General features: G+C 42.3%; 1 protein-coding gene across 2 annotated transcripts in view; it reads left to right on the plus strand.

Moving 5' to 3' along the window:
* Nucleotides 1–23,265, plus strand: part of LOC124798448 (high affinity cAMP-specific and IBMX-insensitive 3',5'-cyclic phosphodiesterase 8A) — a 1,735,971-nt gene that overhangs the window by 1,616,248 nt on the left and 96,458 nt on the right. For both annotated transcript variants that reach the window (XM_047261866.1, XM_047261867.1), the window contains exon 15: nt 13,368–13,646. In XM_047261866.1, coding sequence (XP_047117822.1) covers nt 13,368–13,646 — 279 coding nt within the window. The remainder of the gene's footprint in view (nt 1–13,367; nt 13,647–23,265) is intronic.

Genomic DNA, 23,265 nt, shown 5'->3' on the forward strand with positions numbered 1-23,265 from the left:
ATGAGCAACGTCGCCGGATCTTTCCCCAGTTGAGAACGTTTGGGGCATTATGGGCATGGCACACCAGCTATAAGTATCTTGGGATTTTGACTATATAACGCATCTGTTGGACAGAATCTGGCGCTATATACCTCACGGAAACATCCAACATCTCTTTCAATCGTTGCCAAGCCGTATAACTTTGCATAAGGGCCAGAGGTGGACCAACGCATTATTGGTTTGCCCAATTTGTGCGTTTCTTTCTATTGAACAAATCATCCAATTTTTCTGAAACTGTATTCATTTGTTTGTCTGCATATGAGTATCGCATCTAGCTGTTTCCATCACATTCTGGTAATTCCTTGGTGGGGTGTTCTTTTTTCTTAAGAGTGTACTATAGATCTGTAATCGAGGTCGTGCGACGCGCTCTCTCGTCACAAAGTCTACGCTGCTTCGCCTGTCACAGACCCTACTCCTCGCACGAACCTCATTTCTGACCAGTCACTCACTGTTAATATATTCCAGTTTCCTTCCTTACGTAGCAAGTTATATGGTAGAGCGATGAAACCCCACAATTTTCAGTTTTTCTGTTATTCAGATCCATGAGGAGTAGCTTTTCCTGTGACTTCAAATTGAAGTCATAGGTAGAGTTGTTACCTACAATCCACCCAAAATCAAGCTTTGTCTGTTTATTAATTACAGAGAAATTTACAATTTAACTAGAACAAAATGGGATAAAGCTCCATTTAAGATAAACAGTATAAAAATGGATGACTGAATAATAAAAACACTTGAAACATTACAACATTTTTGTATTGTAGCAAAGTTGGTCAACACAATACTAAACTGACACATCTCGTAAATTTGAACACAAGTCTTAAAAATTCTTGTACAAAAGTAATACTTTCTTCTCCACGAAAGGGTGATCAGTAGGGTAACGAGAAGAGTTCAGTTACTGTGGCTAAGCTATCTAGGTACACATTTTACTAGGTCCTCTGATTCTTCTTTGAAGTCCCAGGCTCTTGATCTTTTTCTTCTTCTCCTCTTTCTTCTTCTTCTTCTTCTTCTTTTTCTTATTCGGATACATCTCTATCAAATAGTAAGTGCACATTTATAACTGGGCTACTGTCATGATGTGAGAAGTCTGTATTTGTCCCCGAAGAATAATCAACTGACTGTGTGATCTTTTTTCTGCCTTTGTGTGGCACTGATGAAATGAAATCTAAATTACGTCGTTTTTTTGAAAGATTTCTTGATGCCTTCAGCTGCTATTCTCTTTATTTCAAGTATTATTGTACAATTTCGGTCTTAGGCCATTTTCAGGAACTTTATGGATGATTTTTTAGTAGTAAATTACGTCATGTACGTCGTTGCCTCTATGGCACCATGTTATGGTCATAAAATAAAACCGAGATGTTCACGTTATTTCAGGAGCACGTGCTGAAGGCATCAAGAAATCTTTAAAAAAATGCATCGCAGCTTCGGACCGTATCGTATTTAAAATTAAGTCGATTTGTTTCTAAAGCACGCTCTTTTCTTTCTTTGGCACGTCTTTCCTTCTCAATAGCAAGCTTTCTTTTTCCCATGCAATCTTCTTCCGTTCGTTCTTTATTGGATGTCGAAGTTGGAAACACGGATTTCAGTGCTTTGCTAGAAAGTTTGTCTTAAATCTTTATTTTAGGCAGTAAGATTACCTCACATAGTGTTAGGCCTTCTAGCGCTTACCTTCATATCGCATCAAATACATACAGACCACTTGTATTAGAAAAACTCAATGCATGGAATAGTCTTGAGGAGAAAGTTACTGTGGCTTTTCCTTCTCCACTAGCAGTTTACTACCAGGTAAATGAATTTGAGAACCAATTCTTTTTGATCATATTTCGAGGCGATAAAACAGGTCCACTGTTTACATATAGAGACGCCTGTTCCGGAATTTTCGAAAGCAATTTCCTTCTGTACTCAATCCATAACCAAAAATCTAATTCAATACATGTAACCCCATCCTATATCTGGAGCGCGCGACTTCCACTGGTCGACTTCCAGTAAAAAAATACCAATAGCCGTTATTTTTGTTTTATTTGTTAGGCAACCAGTTTCGACATTATATTATGTCATCTTCAGGCCTGCATATATCGGGTAACCCTCGTGCTGGAAACCAATGCAGCACTGTCAACTGGTATCAAGAAAGTTTTTCCCCACTGGCGCTTCTTGGACAGCAACGTAGTTGCTGACAGCTGTCCAAGGAGGTCACATGCCAATGGAGAAAAGAAATCTTCACGACATCAGTTGACGGTGCTACGTTGGTTTCTAACACGAGGGTTACTTGAAATACGCAGGCCTGAAGGTGATATAATGTAAGGTCGAAACTGGTTGCCTAACAAATAAAACCAAAATAAGGGCTGTTGGTATTTTACTATCGGAAAACTATAATTGTTTATTAGAGCCATTTGCTACACAAGGCTCACTAGTGGTAGCCCATCCTACTGATCTGCTTAACATGCTTGGGCCAGTACCAATTAACATCCAGGAATTCTTCCCGTCGCTAGCTACTGACACCCCAAGACCATTTCCTGGTTCACGGTCAAATTACAGTGTATCAGGACTTTCAGCTGTGTATTAACCAATCCTATATAACAACAGAATTGCCACTTAGGGAAATCTTATTTTGCCTAACAACATTTAAGCCATTGACCGTCAAGATCTCAGATTAAACCAGAGCTAACCATCTGTACATAGGAAACTCACGTCCAGTAATTACATCCTATTCAGAATTCTGTTGCTGAATAATTTGTATTTTTCCAAGTGCCTCCTCCAGGTATAAACTACCGATTATCTTCAGTTTTCTCCGGAAGAGAACACCATTATGACTCTATTCCTTCCCGAATTCTCTTTTACACCTTGTGTATTCCGATATTCACATATTAATGTTCTGTAATTAATTAGGTCAATCATTACCATAGAAATACAATACTGGCCATTAAAATTGCTACACCACGAAGATGACGTGCTACAGACGCAAAATTTAACCGACAGGAAGAAGATGTTGTGATATGCAAATGATTAGCTTTTCAGAGCATTCGCACAAGGTTGGCGCCGGTGGCGACACCTACAACGTGCTGATATGAGGAAAGTTTCCAACCGATTTCTCATACACAAATGGTAGTTGACCGGCGTTGCCTGGTGAAACGTTGTTGTGATGCCTCGTGTAAGGGGGAGAAATTCGTGCCATCACGTTTCAGACTTTGATAAAGGTCGGATTGTAGCCTATCGCGATTGCGGTTTATCGTATCGCGACTTGCTACTGGCGTTGGTCGAGATCCAATGACTGTTAGCAGAATATGGAATCGGTGGGTTAAAGAGGGTAATACGGGACGCCGTGCTGGATCCCAACGGCCTCGTATCATTAGCAGTCGACATGACAAGCATCTTATCCGCATGGCTGTAACGGATTGTGCAGCCACATCTCGATCCCTGAGTCAACAGATGAGGACGTTTGCAAGACAACAACCATCGGCACGATCAGTTCGACGACGTTTGCAGCAGCATGGACTATCAGCTCGGAGAGCATGGCTGCGGTTACCCTTGACGCTGCATCACAGACAGGAGCGCCTGCGATGGTGTACTCAACGACGAACCTGGGTGCACGAATGGCAAAACGTCAGTTTTTCGGATGAATCCAGGTTCTGTTTACAGCATCATGATGGTCGCATCCGTGTTTGGCAACATCGCGGTGAACGCACATTGGAAGCGCGTATTCGTCATCACCATACTGGCGTATCACCCGGCGTGATCGTATGGGGTGCCATTGGTTACACGTCCCAGTCACCTCTTGTTCGCATTGACAGCAAGTCAGATGTGTTACGACCCGTGGCTCTACCATTCAATCGATCCCTACGAAACCCTACATTTCAGCAGGATAATGCACGACCACATGTTGCAGGTCCTGTAAGGGCCTTTCTGGATACAGAAAATGTTCGACTGCTGCCCTGGCCAGCACATTCTCCAGATCTCTCACCAACTGAAAACGTCTGGTCAACGGTGGCCGAGCAACTGGCCCGTCACAAAACGCCAGTCACTACTCTTGATGAACTATGGTATCGTGTTGAAGCTGCATGGGCAGCTGTACCTGTACACGTCATCCAAGCTCTGTGTGACTCAATGCCCAGGCGTATCAAGGCCGTTATTACGGCCAGAGGTGATTGTTCTGGGTACTGATTTCTCAGGATCTATGCACCCAAATTGCGTGAAAATGTAATCACATGTCAGTTCTAGTATAACACATTTGTCCAATGAATACCCGTTTATCATCTGCATTTCTTCCTGGTGTAGCAATTTTAATGGCCAGTAGTGTATAGAAAAAGTTTTTCCACAGATTCTAACATAACTTCACAAGCGGCACATTTCCTTAACCTCTCGGTGCCGAGGTAAGCTGCAATCCCACGTTAAGATGGAGGAGGAAGAAAAGGAGGAGGAGGAGGAAGAAATGATTAGTGTTTAACGTCCCGTCGACATCAAGGTCATTGGGGATGGAGGAGAAGCTAGGATTAGAGAAGGATGGGAAAGGAAAGCGGTCGTGCCCTTTCAGAGGAACCATCCCGGCATTTACCTTAAGCGATTTAGGGAAATCACGAAAAACCTAAGACATGATGGCCGGACGCGAGGTTGAACCGTCGTCGTCCCGAATGCGAGTCCAATGAGCTAACCACTGCGCTACCCCGCTCGCTCATTGTAAGATACACCTATCGATTCATAGTCACTTCTTCACTTTATACGGGCACGAGGCTTTCTATCTTTTTATCTTAAACGTTCTTTTCCTATTTCACTACGATTTTTTTCTCATTTTGTATATACCGTGCAACCTAAATTTTCATGTACACCTGAAATTTACCCTTCTCTTAGTTTTTCTTATCCAGTAGCATAGCCAATACTACTGAGTCTCTCTATTGCTCTGATTGTAACGCTCTGTATCTCATCCTTATTATTTCTACTAATCCAAACTGATTGTGTAATCCGCTGCTTACTCTCCGGTTTTTTAACCAACCTGCAATCCAGTCATCACTATCACTACCAATGTACGATCACTTCTTTATGTAGGACAGGGTGTATTTCTCCGTTTCGTTTAAAACCGGGAACACGGCTTCTTTCGTCTTCATTCCAAACGCTGTATCCTTCTAGTGGGCAATTTTGTTTTCTCTACGGCTGCAGTACTTTTTCTGTTACGGTAGGCGTCTTTGGAACTATGGATTTCGTTAGGAGCACCCCTACTATGATTATGATTACTCATACTTGTCTGCTGCCTGCAGTTGAAGCTACAGAGCACCCGCTACTCAAATTCAGGTCTTGTTGTGGGTTTCACCCTTCTCATAAAAAAAAAGCTAGCATTCTAATGTTTAATTTTCTCAAATGCCCACTTTTGCAACTTTGCACAGGCGACGATTCCTATGCCTTTGATTTCTTCTTGACTTGCTTTCTCTACCCGTTTCTATCTTGCGAAATTTTTTCTTCGCTCACCGTCTTGTAGGTCTTAAAATTACTGTCTATATTTTCCTAGTTACTTTTCACAGTTTCTTTAACTTCTTGTATTAACTGTTTCTTTTTTAAACGTTCCTGTCCTACAATGAGCTTGGCAAACATCTCCTTTAGACTTTCCTCAATTTTCTAATTTTTATTCTAAATATGTACTTCAAAATACAAAATACAAAAAAATTCAAATGGCTCCAAGCACTATGGGACTTAACATCTGAGGTCATCAGTCCCCTAGGCTTAGAACTACTTAAACCTGACTAACCTAAGGACATCACACACATCCGTGCCCGAGGCAGGATTCGAACCTGCGACCGTAGCAGCAGCGCGGTCCCGGACTGAAGCGCCTAGAACCGCTCGGCCACAAAGGCCGGCCACAAATTACACTCCTTATTTAAACACACCCACTGTCTACTGCAGAAATCTTTTACCAAAGTGATGTTTAATACAGGAAAACCTTTCCCCAAAAGAAAATGTATATAACATACCACTTATCTACTCTACAAATCTCAAGAATCGTCGATCAACTACTTCCTCCAATCCAAAAATGCACTACAGACAACTGATACTAAAAATTACGTTTTAACTTAGTAGTGGCTCGATCGTGGGATGACTGCAATGACGATTCGTTGTCTTGTCGCCTCATTGACTTGTACTGGCAGTCGACGATGTAATACTGGCGCCTCCCACTTATGGAGATATAACTTCTTCTTTTCTGTACAGACTTTGTGTTTGAGCCAGTCGCTTGTACGGAATCAGATATGAAAGGTTGGCAGAAAGGGACTAATACGTGCCCGTAATCGTGGAGTCCGCGATTTGTTGGTGTACAGTAGCGCTCAGAAATACTTTGTAGAAAACATTAGTTACAAATACACAAAGATAAGTGTGTAACAGAAAATAACTGAAAAGTGTGTAATTATAGTCCATTTAGTACAAACTACATTTCGTTTAAATGAAGTTATGTTGCATCAAAACAGAAATAACGATTCTTCTGCCTCAATAGTGATTTGTATGTAAGAATAAACCAACACCGTTTCGGAATCTGAAGAACGAATCAGTATTTCGTTGCATACCCAGGGGCTTTGAACACAGCTACACATGCACGTGGCACTGAATCCACAAGCTTTTGTAATAGTTCGAGTGAATGTTTTCACTATTCTTCCAGTAAGGCAGCAGCAAACTGATCCTTTTTGGAGTAGCTTCTACGACAAAGACCTGGATCTAATACATCCTAAAGGTGTTCAGCTGGATTTAGATCCAGCCTCTGACTTGGCTTCTCCAAGAGTTTGATTTTCTTATGTGAAAAAACGTTTCTTAAGTGTCCGTAGGTGTGTTCAGAAAAATGGTTCAAATGGCTCTGAGCACTATGGGACTTAACTGCTGAGGTCATCAGTCCCATAGAACTTAGAGCTACTTAAACCTAACTAACCTAAGGACATCACACACATCCATGCCCGAGGCACGATTCGAACCTGCGACCGTAGCGGTCACGCGGCTCCAGACTGTAGCGCTTAGAACCGCTCGGCCACTTCGGCCGGCTGTCCGTAGGTGTGTGTTTTGAATCATTGTCCTGATGATATCCACTTAATTGGCATGTTCTTTCTCCCATGTGGAACCCTATTTTTTTCTAAAAAGTCACTGTACAGTAAACGATCCATTTTGCCTTCTACTTGGACTGAACCCTACGTCTAGAAAAATATCCCCACACCATGACGCTGCCACCTCCGTGATTAATGGTTGATACTTAGTAGTTTTTGCTGTCTCTGTGGTTTTTTGGCCAACTTATATATTGCACACTATCAAAAGAAAACACATTAAATTTACTTCCGTCACTCCACAACACTTTACAAGTGAGACCAATCTGTAGAATTCCAAGTTTGATGTTTCTTTGTAAACTCAATGCTGGCCTGCCTTCTTTTCTTTAATATATGAGTGAGTTACGTGATGGTCGTCTACCATTTTAATCACCTGTACTTGGCGGCGTTTTACAGTAGAGACATGTAGTTTCAGTCCATTTGTTGAGCCGATTTTCTTCGATCAGCAGCCAACTGCATAAAAATCATTCTGTCCAGCCTCCTTGTTGCTTTACGAAGACGACCTAACCCTGGCCATTTTCCATTGACACCACACACTTATTAGTTGTTGTGACATGCCATAGATTAGATTAGATTAGTACTTGTTTCATAGATCATGAATACGGCACTTCGTAATGATGTGGAACGTGTCAGGTTAATAAAAGTGTCTATAACATATTACATACACAAAATATTACATGACACTTAATATTTTAATTTTTTGTGGGGCTTGGGGAAATTACCCACTTACTACATCGAAAAATTCATCTAATGAGAAGAAGGAGTTGCAATTAAGAAATTCTTTTAATTTCCTTTTAAATGCTGTTTGGCTATCTGTCAAACTTTTGATGCTATTAGGTAAGTGACCAAAGACTTTTGTGACAGCATAATTTACCCCCTTTGAGCAAAAGTTAGATTTAACCTTGAATAGTGAAGATCATCCTTTCTCCTAGTGTTGTAGCCATGTACACTGCTATTACTTTTGGATTCGTTCGGATTGTTAATAACAAATTTCATATATATTCACTTATGAAATTTGTTATTACCAATCCGAACGAATTCAAAAGTAATAGCAGAGTACATGGCTACAACACTAGGAGAAAGGATGATCTTCACTATTCAAGGTTAAATCTAACTTTGGCTCAGAAGGGGGTAAATTATGCTGCCACAAAAGAAATTGGTCACTTACCTAATAGCATCAAAAGTCTGACAGATAGCCATATAGCATTTAAAAGGAAATTAAAAGAATAGTCTCTAGCAACGCTATACTGCCACTTTTCCTTCTTCAGAGCATACAAAACAGTTTGCCTTACATCTGCCAAGTATTCTGTGTGTTTTGGCGTGCTTCTAGTCGACTCTGCAAATAAACAAACACTGTCTAAATGCCTAAGTAAAAATAGGTAATGAATACCGTACCACCAAAGCAAACTGCAAAATATTTTTGAGCTGAAGTTGAGCAGTCCCCGTAGTACTTTTGAATAAAAACTTAAACACTCTCAATTCTGTCGTGGAAAGACTGTGGACACAAACCGAGATACACGCACATAAATTACATAGATTTATTCAGCAGTAAATAACCAACAAATAATCTGAATAGTTAAAAAAATTTCAAATAACAGTGACGCTGGCACGCAAGGAACGGCATAGCCCCCGAACAAACAGCCCCTACCGGCATCGCTGAGCGCTGCCTCCACAGAATGCATTAACACATTTCACTTATAGGCAAATCTGAAACACACACACATTAAAAAATTACCAAAGGTAAACTGACAAATGATCGTTCAACATAATTAGCCGGCCGGAGTGGCCGAGCGGTTAAAGGCGCTACAGTCTGGAACCGCACGACCGCTACGGTCGCAGGTTCGAATTCTGCCTCGGGCATGGATGTGTGTGATGTCCTTAGGTTAGTTAGGTTTAAGTAGTTCTAAGTTCTAGGGGACTTATGACCACAGCAGTTGAGTCCCATAGTGCTCAGAGCCATTTGAACATAATTAAAAGCAACCTATTTGACTTTACGTATGCAGTCTTGGGATAAAAATCAGATCAAATTAGATGTTTCTAGAATGAAATTTTCACTCTACAGCGGAGTGTGCGCTGATATGAAACTTCCTGGCCGATTAAAACTGTGTGCCGGACCGAGACTCGAACTCGGGAAGTTTCATATCATCGCACACTCCGCTGTAGAGTGAAAATTTCATTCTAGGAACATCCCCCAGGCTGAATCTCAGCCATGTCTCCGCAATATCCTTTCTTTCAGGAGTGCTAGTTCTGCATGGTTCGCAGGAGAGCTTCTGTAAAGTTTGGAAGGTAGGAGACGAGGTACTGGCGGAATTAAAGCTGTGAGAACGGGGCGTGAGTCGTGCTTGGGTTAGCTCAGTCGGTAGAGTACTTGCCCGCGAAAGGCAAAGGTCCCGAGTTCGAGTCTCGGTCCGGCACACAGTTTTAATCTGCCAGGAAGTTTCAAATTAAATGTGTTTAAGAACTCATAATAAAACTTAATACTTAAGGAGTATGAAAGCAAATTTTTAATAGAAAATAGACTTTAGGTAGGATTTTGACGCTTGCAACATGTGTAAACTCAATTTCGCAGACAGAGAGCCACAAGGGTTTACCTGCTAACCGTAATCTTTCGTAACTCGCTTCAGGTATCATAACTAAATTCAAAAGAAATACAGAAAGTTTACGGCACTAAAATAAGTGAGCCTAGACAATAAAAACGCTTAATGGTTATTGCGTCAACAAACACATAATAAAATTTAAACAGTTTAGCTTACACTGCCGAACCAACCAATTGTTAAACTAACAATAGCCTTAGGCCCGGTTAAATTCAGCGGCTCGAAGGCCTAGACACCCACCCGAACGTTCAGGGCACAAATGAGATGCATGTCTAAATGCCAGTGAAATAACTGTTTGCTTCCAGACGTGAAGCTCTCCTTGCACTGAAATGTTTCACTGTTCTTCGTCAGCAAAGGTATGTCGCCAGCGTCCGAAGTACCAGACTAGCATGTTTCTAGTTGCCGATGTGGAGCATTTTTGTCACGTATCCGGCAACCAATTACTATGGCTATTAAGGGTTGTCCACTACTACGTGCACTACGTCTATCATGCAGGGACACCACACACCCAACTGCGAGAGCGCTACCGCACGACCACCGCAGGATCTCCCCTCAAACCACAACAGACTCACCGTTGCAGACTCTACTCGTCCGGCATCACACAGAGCACTGCTCGCAAACGCAACCTAGAGCGCACTTTGCCGGGCCGTGCGTGTTCCTTTGTTCTGCAGAGTTGCGACACTAGCGCTCCCTAGGGAGGCGGCAGGGTAGCGCGGCCTCGAGCGCGGCCCGATATCTTTTGACAATGAATCATGAACTCGCATGAAAGGAATACCGTTACTGTATGACATTGCTTGTTTATTCGATATTTAACGTAGCCATGTAACACAGAGTAAGAACACTGGTAGTAACCGACAAGGGCCAGAGTCCAGTTCACACCTAGTCAATTACAATCGTTTCGATCCCAACAAATTGCTGATAACAATGATTTTATCTTGAAACTCTTTTATTGGTTGATGTTTGAATAAAAACAACAATATGGGATTATGACTCCAGCTTGATGCAAAACATTTCTGTTATATATTTAGTCGTTTATTCCCAAACTAGTTCCAGCGACAATATCGCCATCAAAAATGGTTCAAATGGCTCTGAGCACTATGCGACTTAACTTCTGAGGTCGTCAGTCGCCTAGAACTTAGAACTAATTAAACCTAACTAACCTAAGGACATCACACACATCCATGCCCGAGGCAGGATTCGAACCTGCGACCGTAGCGGTCACGCGGTTCCAGACTGAAGCGCCTTTAACCGCACGGCCACACCGGCCGGCTAATATCGCCATCATCAATGGGATATTTAATTCTAAATCATGTAAGAATAACATACTTATAACCACTGTAAAACATTATTACACACATACTGTTTGGTTCAAAATATTGCTTTCTGTGAATAGTTTCATAACAGCTTGTTACCTCACAGCATGGTTTTTACGACTGTTGTCTCTGTTTCCAGCAATTTTTTTTTTTTTTTTTGTCAACACACATCATGTCATCTGCGACTGTATGAGTGGCTGTTAGTAAACAGAGCTTACGCGAACTTATGTATGTCAGAATTATACAACTGGGACTGCGGTAGTGTTGTGGATACAGTTTTGGTGTGTACTAGGTTGTTACGTAATTTTTCATTTACTCACGCTCGTTGGACGGCTTGCGGCTGCTTTTAGACACAGAAAAATATAACTTTCGCACTTTTTTCGTAATAAGAAACTTTACGCCATCTTGCTGTGCGCGTGTGTCGCGCGAAATGTATCGCACATTGCAAGAGGTCATGAAAATTGTAGCGACATTTCTAACGACTTCTGCTCCTTACTTTTGTCTCTGTGTACGATGTGGGAGAATGTGTGTGTGTGTGTGTGTGTGTGTGTGTGTGTGTGTGTGTGTGTGTGTGTGTTTGTGTGTGGGTGGGTGGGTGGGTCGGTGTGTATGTTTTAGTTTTCGGTATGAACTGTTGCTGTGTTTCAGGATGTGTGCATCAGTTTCGAGGTCTGGTTTTTAGTAAAGTAAATACGGTATTATGAAACTATTCACTGAAAACGACATTTGGAACAAAACAGAACAAATGTAATAATATTTTACAATGTTTATAAATATGCTATTTTTGCATGTTTTAGAATTAAAGAACCTACTTATGACGTCGATATTGCTGCTGAAACTAGTTTGGAAATGAATAAATAACAAAAGCGTTTGGAATCAAGATGGATCCACAATCCCACATTGTTGGGATTGCTGATGCCAGCAGACGCATTTGAAGATGGATATTACGCGAAAGGTCAGATCTCTCAGCGGCAGTTAAAGCTGTAGATCTTCAACCGCTCAAGCAACACAGAATCTGGAAATAGCTGACAGGAGGGGTGCACTGTGTGGACCGACAAGTCGCAAAAATGGCTCTGAGCACTATGGGACTTAACATCCGAGGTCATCAATCCCCTAGAACTTAGAACTACTTAAACCCAACTAATCTAAGGACATCATACACATCCACGCCCGAAGCAGGATTCGAACCCGCGACCACAGCGGTCGCGCAGTTCCGGACTGAAGCACCTAGAACCACTCGGCCACAACGGCCGGCTCGACAAGTCGCGTTTTGGCCTCTTTTCAAATGATGCAAGACGTAGAGCGTACCGACGGCCCTATATAGCATTTAGTTCGCAGTGTGAAGAGGCTATGGTCCAAGGCAGAGATGGTTTTGTGATGTTTCTGGGATGTTTTCTATACTGTATTTTGGGCTCACTCATTTGGGTTGCTGTGAACACGAACCGGGATGATTATTTCAACATTCTCAGTAACCACTGTCGCACTTAGGTCTACATCTTCACGATGAGTATGCTTTGAACATTGTCATCCTCCAAGGTCACAACAGCTGTATGACGAACACTCGGGTATCTCATCACATCTCGCCAGGGCCTCTATACCTCCCGATCTTGTCCCCATAGAAAAGGTCTGGGACAATTTGAAACAGAAAATGAAATGTACAAATCAACATCTTAGTAATTTGGTACCTATACATAATCTATTCATCAATGTGTAACTTCGGCTGGATATTGCATACCCGAGGAAACTTATGGACTCTCTTCCTCGCAGAACTAGAACCATTGCCAAGGCCAGAGGCCGTGTTGTACTTATTGGGCTGATCTCTGCTGAGGGAGCCGGCCGGTGTGGCCGAGCGGTTCTAGGCGCTACAGTCTGGAACCGCGCGACCGCTACAGTCGCAGGTTCGAATCCTGCCTCGAGCATGGATGTGTGTGCTGTCCTTAGGTTAGTTAAAATTAAGTAGTTCTAAGTTCTAGGGGACTGTTGACCTCAGATGTTAAGTCCCATAGTGCTCAGAGCCATTTGAACCATTTTGAATCTGCTGAGGGTCACTAACTTTGGTCCGGTGTGCTTTTATGGTGCACCCCAATTTTTCCCATAATTCATCTGGTTTTTGGTAGTTAGTCCCCAGTAGCGGTTCCTCCTCTGAACTTTGCTTCTTATCTTAGTAACTATCTGTCTACTTGTGATTTTAGTCGGTTCTGGACAATGTTTAAGAGTGTCTTGCTGGCTTGAGAAATCAACACTATTCTGTAACTTTCGTGGAGTCCCATTCTCCGGGATTGTTATTTAAAGGACTTTTTCCCACTCAGCAGGCCAGATGTCCAGTGACGCGTGGCAGCGTAATGACGAACTGTGTGTTGCAGGCCGCTGGTATACTTGGGCATGAATCTGATGACGCACTTCGAGGTGCCGCAGACGCTGGGCTGCGACGAAGCGACCCTGCACAACTGGCTCACCATCATCGAGATCAACTACCACACGACCAACACGTACCACAACTCGACGCACGCGGCCGACGTCCTGCAGGCGTGCGCCAACTTCCTGGATCGCGAGCGGCTGCGCCAACTTCTGGAGCCGCTCGACGAAGCCACCTGCCTCATCGCCGCCGCCGCACACGACGTCGACCACCCGGGCAAGTCCAGGTAAATAGCTTCACTCCACCCGCTAACTGGCTCTGGGGTTATATCCCCTGTTACTTTAGTTTCTATTGCATCAGCCAACGCATGGCTTTCCGAGCGTTGCGTTCCCGGAGCTGCAGGTGCGTGGGACCTCCGGCCGAGCAGTTTTGCATCACGGGTTTTCCCACCAGAGCCTCCCACTCTGCTGATTTACGCCAGTCGTTCACCAGAAGCGGATGTGTTGTTGCCGTGTTAGGCAGTGCCCTCGCTGGCAGCCTTCGTCTCCGGATAGTTTCGTAGACCTAAGCTACTTGAGTTTGTAAGGTGCCTCTTACGTGAGGAAGACATTTTTACCAGTTTTAATAAATTATTGTCTCTTATTGATGTATTCACGATAGTTAGGAAGTGCTGTAGTCCGTAGCCGGCCATGAGTCGGAGAGCATTTCCCACGCTGGCTGGCTAGGTGACGAAACGACCATATGTCGCGCGTAGTGGAGTGGGGCTCGGCGCTGGACCGTAGCAACAAGCGTCAGCCTGGGAAATATACATGACGGAAAGGTCGCGCGTAGTGGAGTGGGGCTCGGCGCTGGACCGTAGCAACAAGCGTCAGCCTGGGAAATATACATGACGGAAAGTACCGCCATCTTGGCGCCAAAGTCACCGATGTTGTTTATTTATATTTAATAGTTAAAGTCATTTATGACAACATGAATACTAGGAGGAGCCTCTGGATGTTTGAAACTAATTTTGCCTCGCTGAAATTCACAACCATTCGTTAACAAATGCCTATCTTAGTAAGTAAGAACTTGATCGGAGATCCACGAACTGTGACGAAACTAGTAAGAGATACGGACTGCGCGCCAAAGTCGGCAGTCGGCGATAAGAGCTCTTCCTGTCTTGTTCGATGGTAGCCATGCTCTCGGTTACGAGTAGTTTGTGACATGAGTGTTTCATTATTGATCTAATAAAAGTGATAGTATGGCATTCTGAATGTTAATTTCGAGTAAATAGATACCCCAAAGTTGATCGACAGCAATTTCAGATAATTAGCTACCACCGACAGAGACGTCCAATGCGCCAATGAAGAATCTGCACGGGACGACATTTACGAGAGCTGCACCGCGCACAGGTAGGAGGAAATCCGACGACACGACCCACCAAGGCGGATCAAGGAAGTTCCAACTTACACTCGCAAATTCCAGGTGGGAAATGCTGACCAGTTATACTGTTCGTCACAACGGCTAAGCTGAGTAATAACAGTATCAGTTTAGAAGCGAGGGGATCTTGCGAGTTCTATACGCTTTGAGTAATGGAAATAACTATAACAATGAAATGGAAGCCGTTTTTTTTCTCAAGGTTGCACAGAAAATGGGATGAGCATACGACAGGTTGTGCGCGAATTCCAAACGGAGTAAGTGCCGAGGCCGCTTAAAAATTGCAAACGACGAAATTTATTGAAAGCCATCTTCTGTACACCATGAGCTGCACTACAAATGTTTTATTTGCCAAAACCGGTTTTCGGGTTTATAATCCATCGTCAGTGTTATCTGATACGGAGGAACAAACAATTGTATGTGCATCAATTTCTACAAAAAGATAACTTTACATATATAGCGGAAAATCAGTCTACTTACATTGGGCACCTGTATAGCAAAGACATGCTTGTCAGTTAATACGACATGATCTGAAATATGTCCTGTAACGCAGGACACAGTTCGTCATATATGTCACTTCTGACAATTTTCAGATAGTGACAGTTCTTGATAATGTGTGATATGACTGTCATATAGAGTAAACATGAAGCTTGACACTCAACGAGTCTACATTACCGGCCTTTTGTTATTCCTAAGATCATATTTATATACCTCTGTGACATGGATTCACATGATAATGTAAATTACAATTTTGACAACTGGCATGTGAAGCTAAAATACAGGAATAAGATTACAAAATAATCCAACATAACACATCAAATTAGACAGTTTTACATGTCGGACATAGAAGCCAAACCAAAATTATTTGGTTAAAGCACTGTTGAAATTTTGTATACGCATCTTATTCCGTAACTCTGATTGTTCATTAAGTATTCTGTCTGGCTGTTTTGTCATATGGGTGCATATACATTTTTTAGAATATTTAATATTTAATAACAAACTGTGTACTATGTTATAGGACATATTTCAGACCCTGTCGTACTAACTGAAAAGCACGTCATTGCTATAGAACTTCATAATGTACCGCTATATAGAGTGTTTCCGTAAGAGCGTGCAAAAATTTAACAGGACATAGAGAATGCTTCACTGAAAAATTTGAGGTAGGGAACCTGGGATCAGAGAAGCCAGTTTAAGGAGATAATAGGAATGAAATCACATTACTGTGTACTTTTTTATTTGCATTAGTTACACTTAGGTGCAAATACCATAACTGACACAATGAACATATCGTTTGTGCTGTATCTTTCAAAATGTGCTGAAACTGACGGCCATCAACCTCAGTGCAAGAATGACATCGGCGGACAAGATTCTGACGCACACTGACAACTATCCCTGGTGTGTTTCGAATCACATCACAGGCAGCTACAATTCTGGCAGCTAATTCCAACTCTGTATCCACTGGACCACAAATTCTGCTGCAGGTTGGGATAGGAAACTAAAATTCCCCAAGAAATCAAAAACATCCAAATCTGTATTTTCTGATCCGTAAACTGAAGAAGAAATCAGTAAATGCTATAACTGAAATTAAAAAGCATTCCATTGGCATCTTTAAAAGAGAAGAAAAAGATATATTGATACTGACAAAAGGTTAAAATGGGTTACAGGAATATATAATGAGTCTGAGGCTTTAAATCGTTTAAAATATCTGGCTTTCTTATGAAAAAAAATTGAATGAGAGGTTAAAATTTATAAAATAAGACAAACATTCATTCATTCGCTATATAAAGCTGTAGAAGGAAAAATGGTAAAAAGAAAGTAAAAATAAAATGTATTAAAACACGCCTATTTGCTATGTGCGTAGGCTATTCTTAGCCTGGATAAAATTTCAAGGGATTTTGTTACCACAAAACAGTTAGCAGAGCTTACCCCACTGTTATGACTTCCTTCGACGGTCGGAAAACCCACGGCTAATATATTTGTGGTTGGAAACATCACCAACGCCACGGGCCGCAATGTCCATGATCAGTAAGCCCATGAGACCACCTAGTGGATCCACCGCCTGGTCTTCTTCCTTGGCTGATGCACCATATAGACTGCCCGAGTGAACAGCCCAGAAGGGGAGGAGTAACGAAATGATACTTCAGGGATTGAGAAGGTATGTGATATTATTTCAGTGATTACAAAATCTAGTCAAATTCACAAAAAACTTGACAGTATGAGTTAACTTAGCAGTATAACGTTGCGCCTCATCTGGCCTGGACCCGTGCATTTGTTCGGTTTCGAAGGCTTCATAAGCACTTCGTATCCTCTCCTGATGCAAGTTAGCTACAACTGTTGTAACTAGTCCTCGATATCCTGGATACTGGTGCTGATACGGAGGTGACGTTCGAGCTAGTCCCTCACATGTTCAACGGGAACAGATCTGGAGATCAGTACAGCAAATGTAGACAGTTCATAGAGATATGTGCCTTGTGTGGGCTATCATTGTCCTGTTGAAAAATGGCACCAGATACTGTCGCACGAGGATTAACACACGAGGATGCAGGATCTCCCTGACGCACAGTGGTGCCATCCAGGTTCTCCCAGTCACTGCCAACCGTGACCTGAAGGCCCACACCATAACGCCAGGAATGACAACGCTGTTCCTCTCCAAAACATTGAAAGAATGGGACCTCTTCCCTAGTCGATATGACACTCGCCGACAGTGGTCATTCAGGATAGTGCATAGCAGAATACAGTGCGATGTCATTCATCAGCAGTTCGCCCTTCCTGGATACAGCACCACTCCAAAAGCAGCCGTTTGTGCTGTGATGTTGGCAGCCTTTGGCGATAATTCCCTAGACTGGCTGCTGCTACTCTCCGACCAGTGATATGTCGTAGCCGGCCGGTGTGGCCGCACGACCGCCACGGTCGCAGGTTCGAATCCTGCCTCGGGCATGGATGTGTGTGATGTCCTTAGGCTAGTTAGGTTTAAGTAGTTCTAAGTTCTAGGGGACTGATGACCTCAGATGTTAAATCCCAAAGTGCTCAGAGCCATTTGAACCATTTTGAGATGTTTTAGGGAGTCCATCCTTTGTTCTCGGATGGTAGATGCAAATGTGAAGCGTTTCGGTGTGTTTGGTACACAGTAGAACTGCCCTCCCTTGTGTTGGTCAGACGTGGTCGACTGGAACCTTGGCTACTAGTATATCTGCCCCCACATTGCCACGCAGTCCAGCATCAGACCACTATTGCATCCGAGAGCCCCACAAATCTCGATATTGCATGACTGGACCAGCAGATCAAATTGAGACCTGCAGTAAGGCCCCTTTCAAACTCTTGTCAGTTGGTGCTAACAGTGTCTCACACGAATACGCGGCATCTCGGTATCCTTCTCAGTGATATTGGTTGGTTGGTTGTTTGGGGAAGGAGACCAGACAGCGTGGCCATCGGTCTCACCGGATTAGGGAAGGATGGGGAAGGACGTCAGCCGTGCCCTTTCAGAGGAACCATCCCAGCATTTGCCTGGAGTGATTTAGGGAAATCACGGAAAACCCAAATCAGGATGGTCGGACGCGGGATTGAACCGTCGTCCTCCCGAATGCGAGTCCAGTGTCTAACCACTGCACCACCTCACTTGGTTTCACAGTGACCACTTAACGTCCGCCGCTGTTCACGCCCCTTATTAAACCTACCCACTGAGCGAGGTGGTGGAGTGGTCAACGCACTGGACTCCCATTCTGGAGGGCGATGGTTCAAACCCGTGATCGGGCATCCTGGTTTAGGTTTTCCATGATTTCCCTAAATCAAAAAAATGGTTCAAATGGCTCTGAGCACTATGGGACTTAACACCTATGGTCATCAGTCCCCTAGAACTTAGAACTACTTAAACCTAACTAACCTAAGGACAGCACACAACACCCAGCCATCACGAGGCAGAGAAAATCCCTGACCCCGCCGGGAATCGAACCCGGGAACCCGGGCGTGGGAAGCGAGAACGCTACCGCACGACCACGAGATGCGGGCTTTCCCTAAATCGCTTCAGGTAAATTCCAGGACGGTTCCTGTGAAAGGGCACGGCCATCTTCCTTCCCCGTCCTTCCCTAATCTGATGGGACCGACGACCTCAGTGTGTGGTCCCCTCCCCCGAATCAACCAACCAACCAAACCTACCTAGCCTGGTAACAGCACTAAACGCGAACAACATTAGTGCACCGCTGTGACCGTCCTGCCTGTCACAGATATTGAAACTCCCATCATTTACATACCTGCAGATGACGTGCGTTTGTGGAGAGTTACATTAATATCTGACCATGTCTTCTGGGTGCTTCACTTTCTTGTCGACCACTGTACATGTAAGTATACAAATAGGATCCAAATAACTGATCTTTCTTGTTTTATTATCTTTACTTCTTATACTTTGTATTTGCATTTCGGTTCTTATTTCTACATTTATTTTCTTATTTTTATTCTTTAACATCCTGTTCCTCTCAACAAACTATTCTCTACTTTGTAGCCTATATGTTTATGTTCTTCTGTGTTGTTTGAACTCATGTCTCACTTCTGCATAGTGTAGTAGGAATAGATATGGTTTTGTAAAACTTCAGTACAGTCTCTCAATGAACACATTCTCTCGGAACGATGAGTGTTAGGAAAGTGAATCAAGTTACTCTCTTTATTGGTTTATAGCCAAGTGCCATTTCAGAGGTAGAATAACACATTTTGGCTTTACTCTAGTCTGTCGGAATACTGTGATTACGCACTACAGCAATCAAATGCAGTTTATGAGCAGTTTTTGTAAGGATTTGGTGAACTTTGTAGTTTTTATCAGACTATAAGCAAAGAAATATTTCCGTCGACTAACATAAATCCTGGTAAGTCGGGACCACCAATTGTAACTGTCGTAACGTGATATATTTAGTGGAGCTCAAAGAATGTTGTTTAGCAGTATTTATTGACAACTTCCAATCTACGTCGCTAATTAAGGAAAGTTAATCTTACCTGCTTTTTTTCGAACATTTTCTTTTTTCAGCTTCGTAAAACTTAAATGTTTTACACAGATTTCTATCACTGTGATCTCTAGAAAGGTAAATGATGAACTTGATAATTTACGAACGTAGTGATCGGTGAAGCTTTTGTGTGTAGATCAATAATGATCTCCAGTAGCAGGCCGAGTCTGTCAAGCCCAAACATTTTATCTAGTCATTTGTATGCTTTACATTAAGCAGTGGTATGCTTTGGAGCTCACTGCGTGTTGGTTTTTGGAGCTACTTAGTAAGTGGTTTCCTTCGTACATTCAGTGTCTTTAATTTCTTCATGAAATAGTCATGAAATACTTTTCAAAAACGTCGATTAATGCAGTTACTTTTATTTTTCGGTAATTTGGTTACCTGGAGTACTTCTCTATTTTTTCGCAAACGCAGTATTTTAACCTGAATCTTAGATTTTTTTCATATGACAATCGACTGATGCAATTACTTTTGTTTCTCGATAAGTTGATTACCTGCAGTTCTCTTTTATTTCTTGGGAACGCAATATTTTAACCTCAGTCTTAGATTTTTACTAATATTACACTAAACCAGAATGTTTTAAGACGATTTTAGTCCCAAACAACAAATATTAACGTCAGAAAAAAATCCAAGAACTTAAATTCGCCATCATAGCAGACATTATTCTAGTCCTTCTCACTATCAGTTAATCAGCTTGAAAACTGTTGAAATTATTTCACATTCCCCACCGTAAGTGTCGCTTTTATTTGTTACGATTATTGTTCTGTTGTAAATCGGTTTCATTTGGGTATTCATTGCCCGTAACGTTGCACTGGGAGAACATGTTAACATGCGGCGTAGCGTGACATATTCTAAATAAACACGTATTACGAAAGATTTGAAGCTAGACTGTGGTAATCGACCAGAACAGGGACACTTTATCCATATTTCATTGGAAAGTTGTATCATCTTAATTAGTGCAATACCGTTATTTTCGGGTGTAATGATGAAAATTTATGTGCAATCTGAGGAGAGACGGCTGGCGCCCATCGAGGATAAGCAAGAACCAAATTCTATCATGTGCTTTATGTTTGCGTCGACTCCGCTTGTTTAATTGAGAATTTGATACCGAGGTTGTTACACTGATCATGTTATTCGATATAACCTCGTTACCGCAAAGGCACAGTTACCTGCGGAAATTCCACAAGTTCAGAGAGCCAGCCAGCAGTTCCCGTCGGCTGTAGTATTAATTACAAAACTTTGTCAGTCACACAGCTTGAAAAATACCACAAAATATGTAGATTGCGGAAGTGAGCCAAATGTGATAAAATGTGTGGAAACTCAAATACAGTCATGTTTAAGACTTCTGAATGTGCCCGTAATACAGTATAACATAAGCTTTCGCATCAGCTTTCGCATCCACCGGTAAACTTTTTCAAACAGTTCCAAACACTTCTCTGGTTTAAGGAAGAGTGGTATTTTTCCGCATCTGTTAAGACAAACATGTCTTACTGTTATTTTGGAAATATCAAATTGGGACGCTGAGGTTAAAAATGGGACTTGTCATATTTTTTGGGGCATATGAGTTATCGCTGTAGTAGTTGTTTTCGCACGAATCCGCATCTGTTGGTTCTAAAATGGACTTGTTAAATGATTTTTTCCGATGCAAACCAGTGTTGAAATTTTATTTCGTGCAGAAAGAGGACTTGTCACAGAGACAAGTACCCTATATTGCACGAAAGAATTTGAGACCTATTGTCAGCGCTGTACCGGAATGCAGTAAACAGCTGTGAGATTTACAAATGCTATTTGCTTGAGTTTAGAAGGAAGAAACGATGCCCTTAATTAAGGAGAAGAAATGCGATAGAACAAAAAGAGGACTAGGGTTTGGAGCATACCAACTGGAAAGAAAACATTGTTCCTAAAACGAAAACAGGTGCATATTGTGGGTAAATGGTCATATAATGTTCATTGTTTGTATTCTCTGTAGATAATATACTGACGGAAAAAAATCACAATACAACAAAATAATTAATGTAAATTAATTAAACTTCAGGAATACATTTTCCTACGTAACATATGTAAGTGATTAACATTGCAAAATCACAGGTTAATGTAAGCGCCAGATAAGCCATTGCAAACATGAAATGCTGGAACATTAATAACCGATATAACCGCCGGAATATTGAATTCTGAGTTTGCAAGTGATGTTCGAAGGGATTGCTGTGTTAAAAAGAAGTCTATGGGATACCACAGACTGTATGCCGGCCCCTATTTCGATTGTACAAGAGGTGGGATTCTCCTCCACGTCGGTCAAGGGACTTGTAAGGCTGAAACTGGAAGCACAAATAAAATAACACTGGAAATTTAGACGGCGGAAGATGTTGTGATTTGACATTTCATGTTTCCCACGATACAAGGCAAGGCACTCAAAAGGATACTGACTTCCACTATAATGTCTATTTTGATACGTACTGTTTAGTTATGGATGTATATGCAGGAACATGTGTAGAAGTATGAACATGTTGAAATGATTAAAAAGAATATTTTGCCGGAAAATATACTATTTCTTCTTAGTTGCACGATATTCATTAATAAAATGAGCGTTGTTTAAATCAAAAAGGGGAAATGTCAGTCATTTTCTATTAACATTTTCGATTATTTGCCTTTGTTCTGTGATTACAGTTTTATATCTCAACACCTCAATTTCACTTCTTTACAAGTCCGCCCACGGTAGCCGAGTGGTCAGCGCGACAGAATGTCAATCCTCTGGGCCCTGTTCGATTCCCGGCTGGGTCGGAGATTTTCTCCGCTCAGGGACTGGGTGTTGTGTTGTCCTAATCATCATCGTTTCATCCCCATCGACGCGCAAGTCGCCGAAGTGGCGTCCAATCGAAAGACTTGCACCCGGCGAACGGTCTACCTGACAGGAGACCCTAGTCACACGACATTCACTTCTTCACACAGAAACCCATACTCAGCAATGTGTTCAAAAAGCCCAACCTTTCACACTCAAATCTGGGACACGAAAACATTTATTTTATTATTTGATTTATATTAGCTTCCGATTCAGAATCACACTCGCACCCAGGAGAACTGTAAATGCTGATCGATGTAGATGGACAGGAAAAGATGCGTGATTGAAACGGAGTCGAATGATTTTAGATATAGTTGATCGGTGAAAATGTGTCCTCGGTAAACCACGGCGTCGCAGGAAATCGAGGTGATAACAACGCCTAATAACCACCTTTCGTTTGTTGGGTCACATTCCACATCTCTTGCCATTGATGTTTTCCATGGCTTCTGATCTCACGTAAATAACCTGTATGCGGCAATTTCAGATGAAATACAGTGCCTATAGAGGCGGCTTGCTTCGCTAAGATGTCAGCTTCCTCATTATAGCGGATGCCAGTATCGGAATGCACACGCAGTAAATGGCTGATTGGACCCCTCGGTATACTGTGAACATATTCCAACACCATAGCCCATATACTGGATATTTCAGAAATACTTTCTCAAGCT

This window comes from Schistocerca piceifrons, chromosome 5 (assembly GCF_021461385.2).
Source record: "Schistocerca piceifrons isolate TAMUIC-IGC-003096 chromosome 5, iqSchPice1.1, whole genome shotgun sequence".
Taxonomy (NCBI): Eukaryota; Metazoa; Arthropoda; class Insecta; order Orthoptera; family Acrididae; genus Schistocerca; species Schistocerca piceifrons.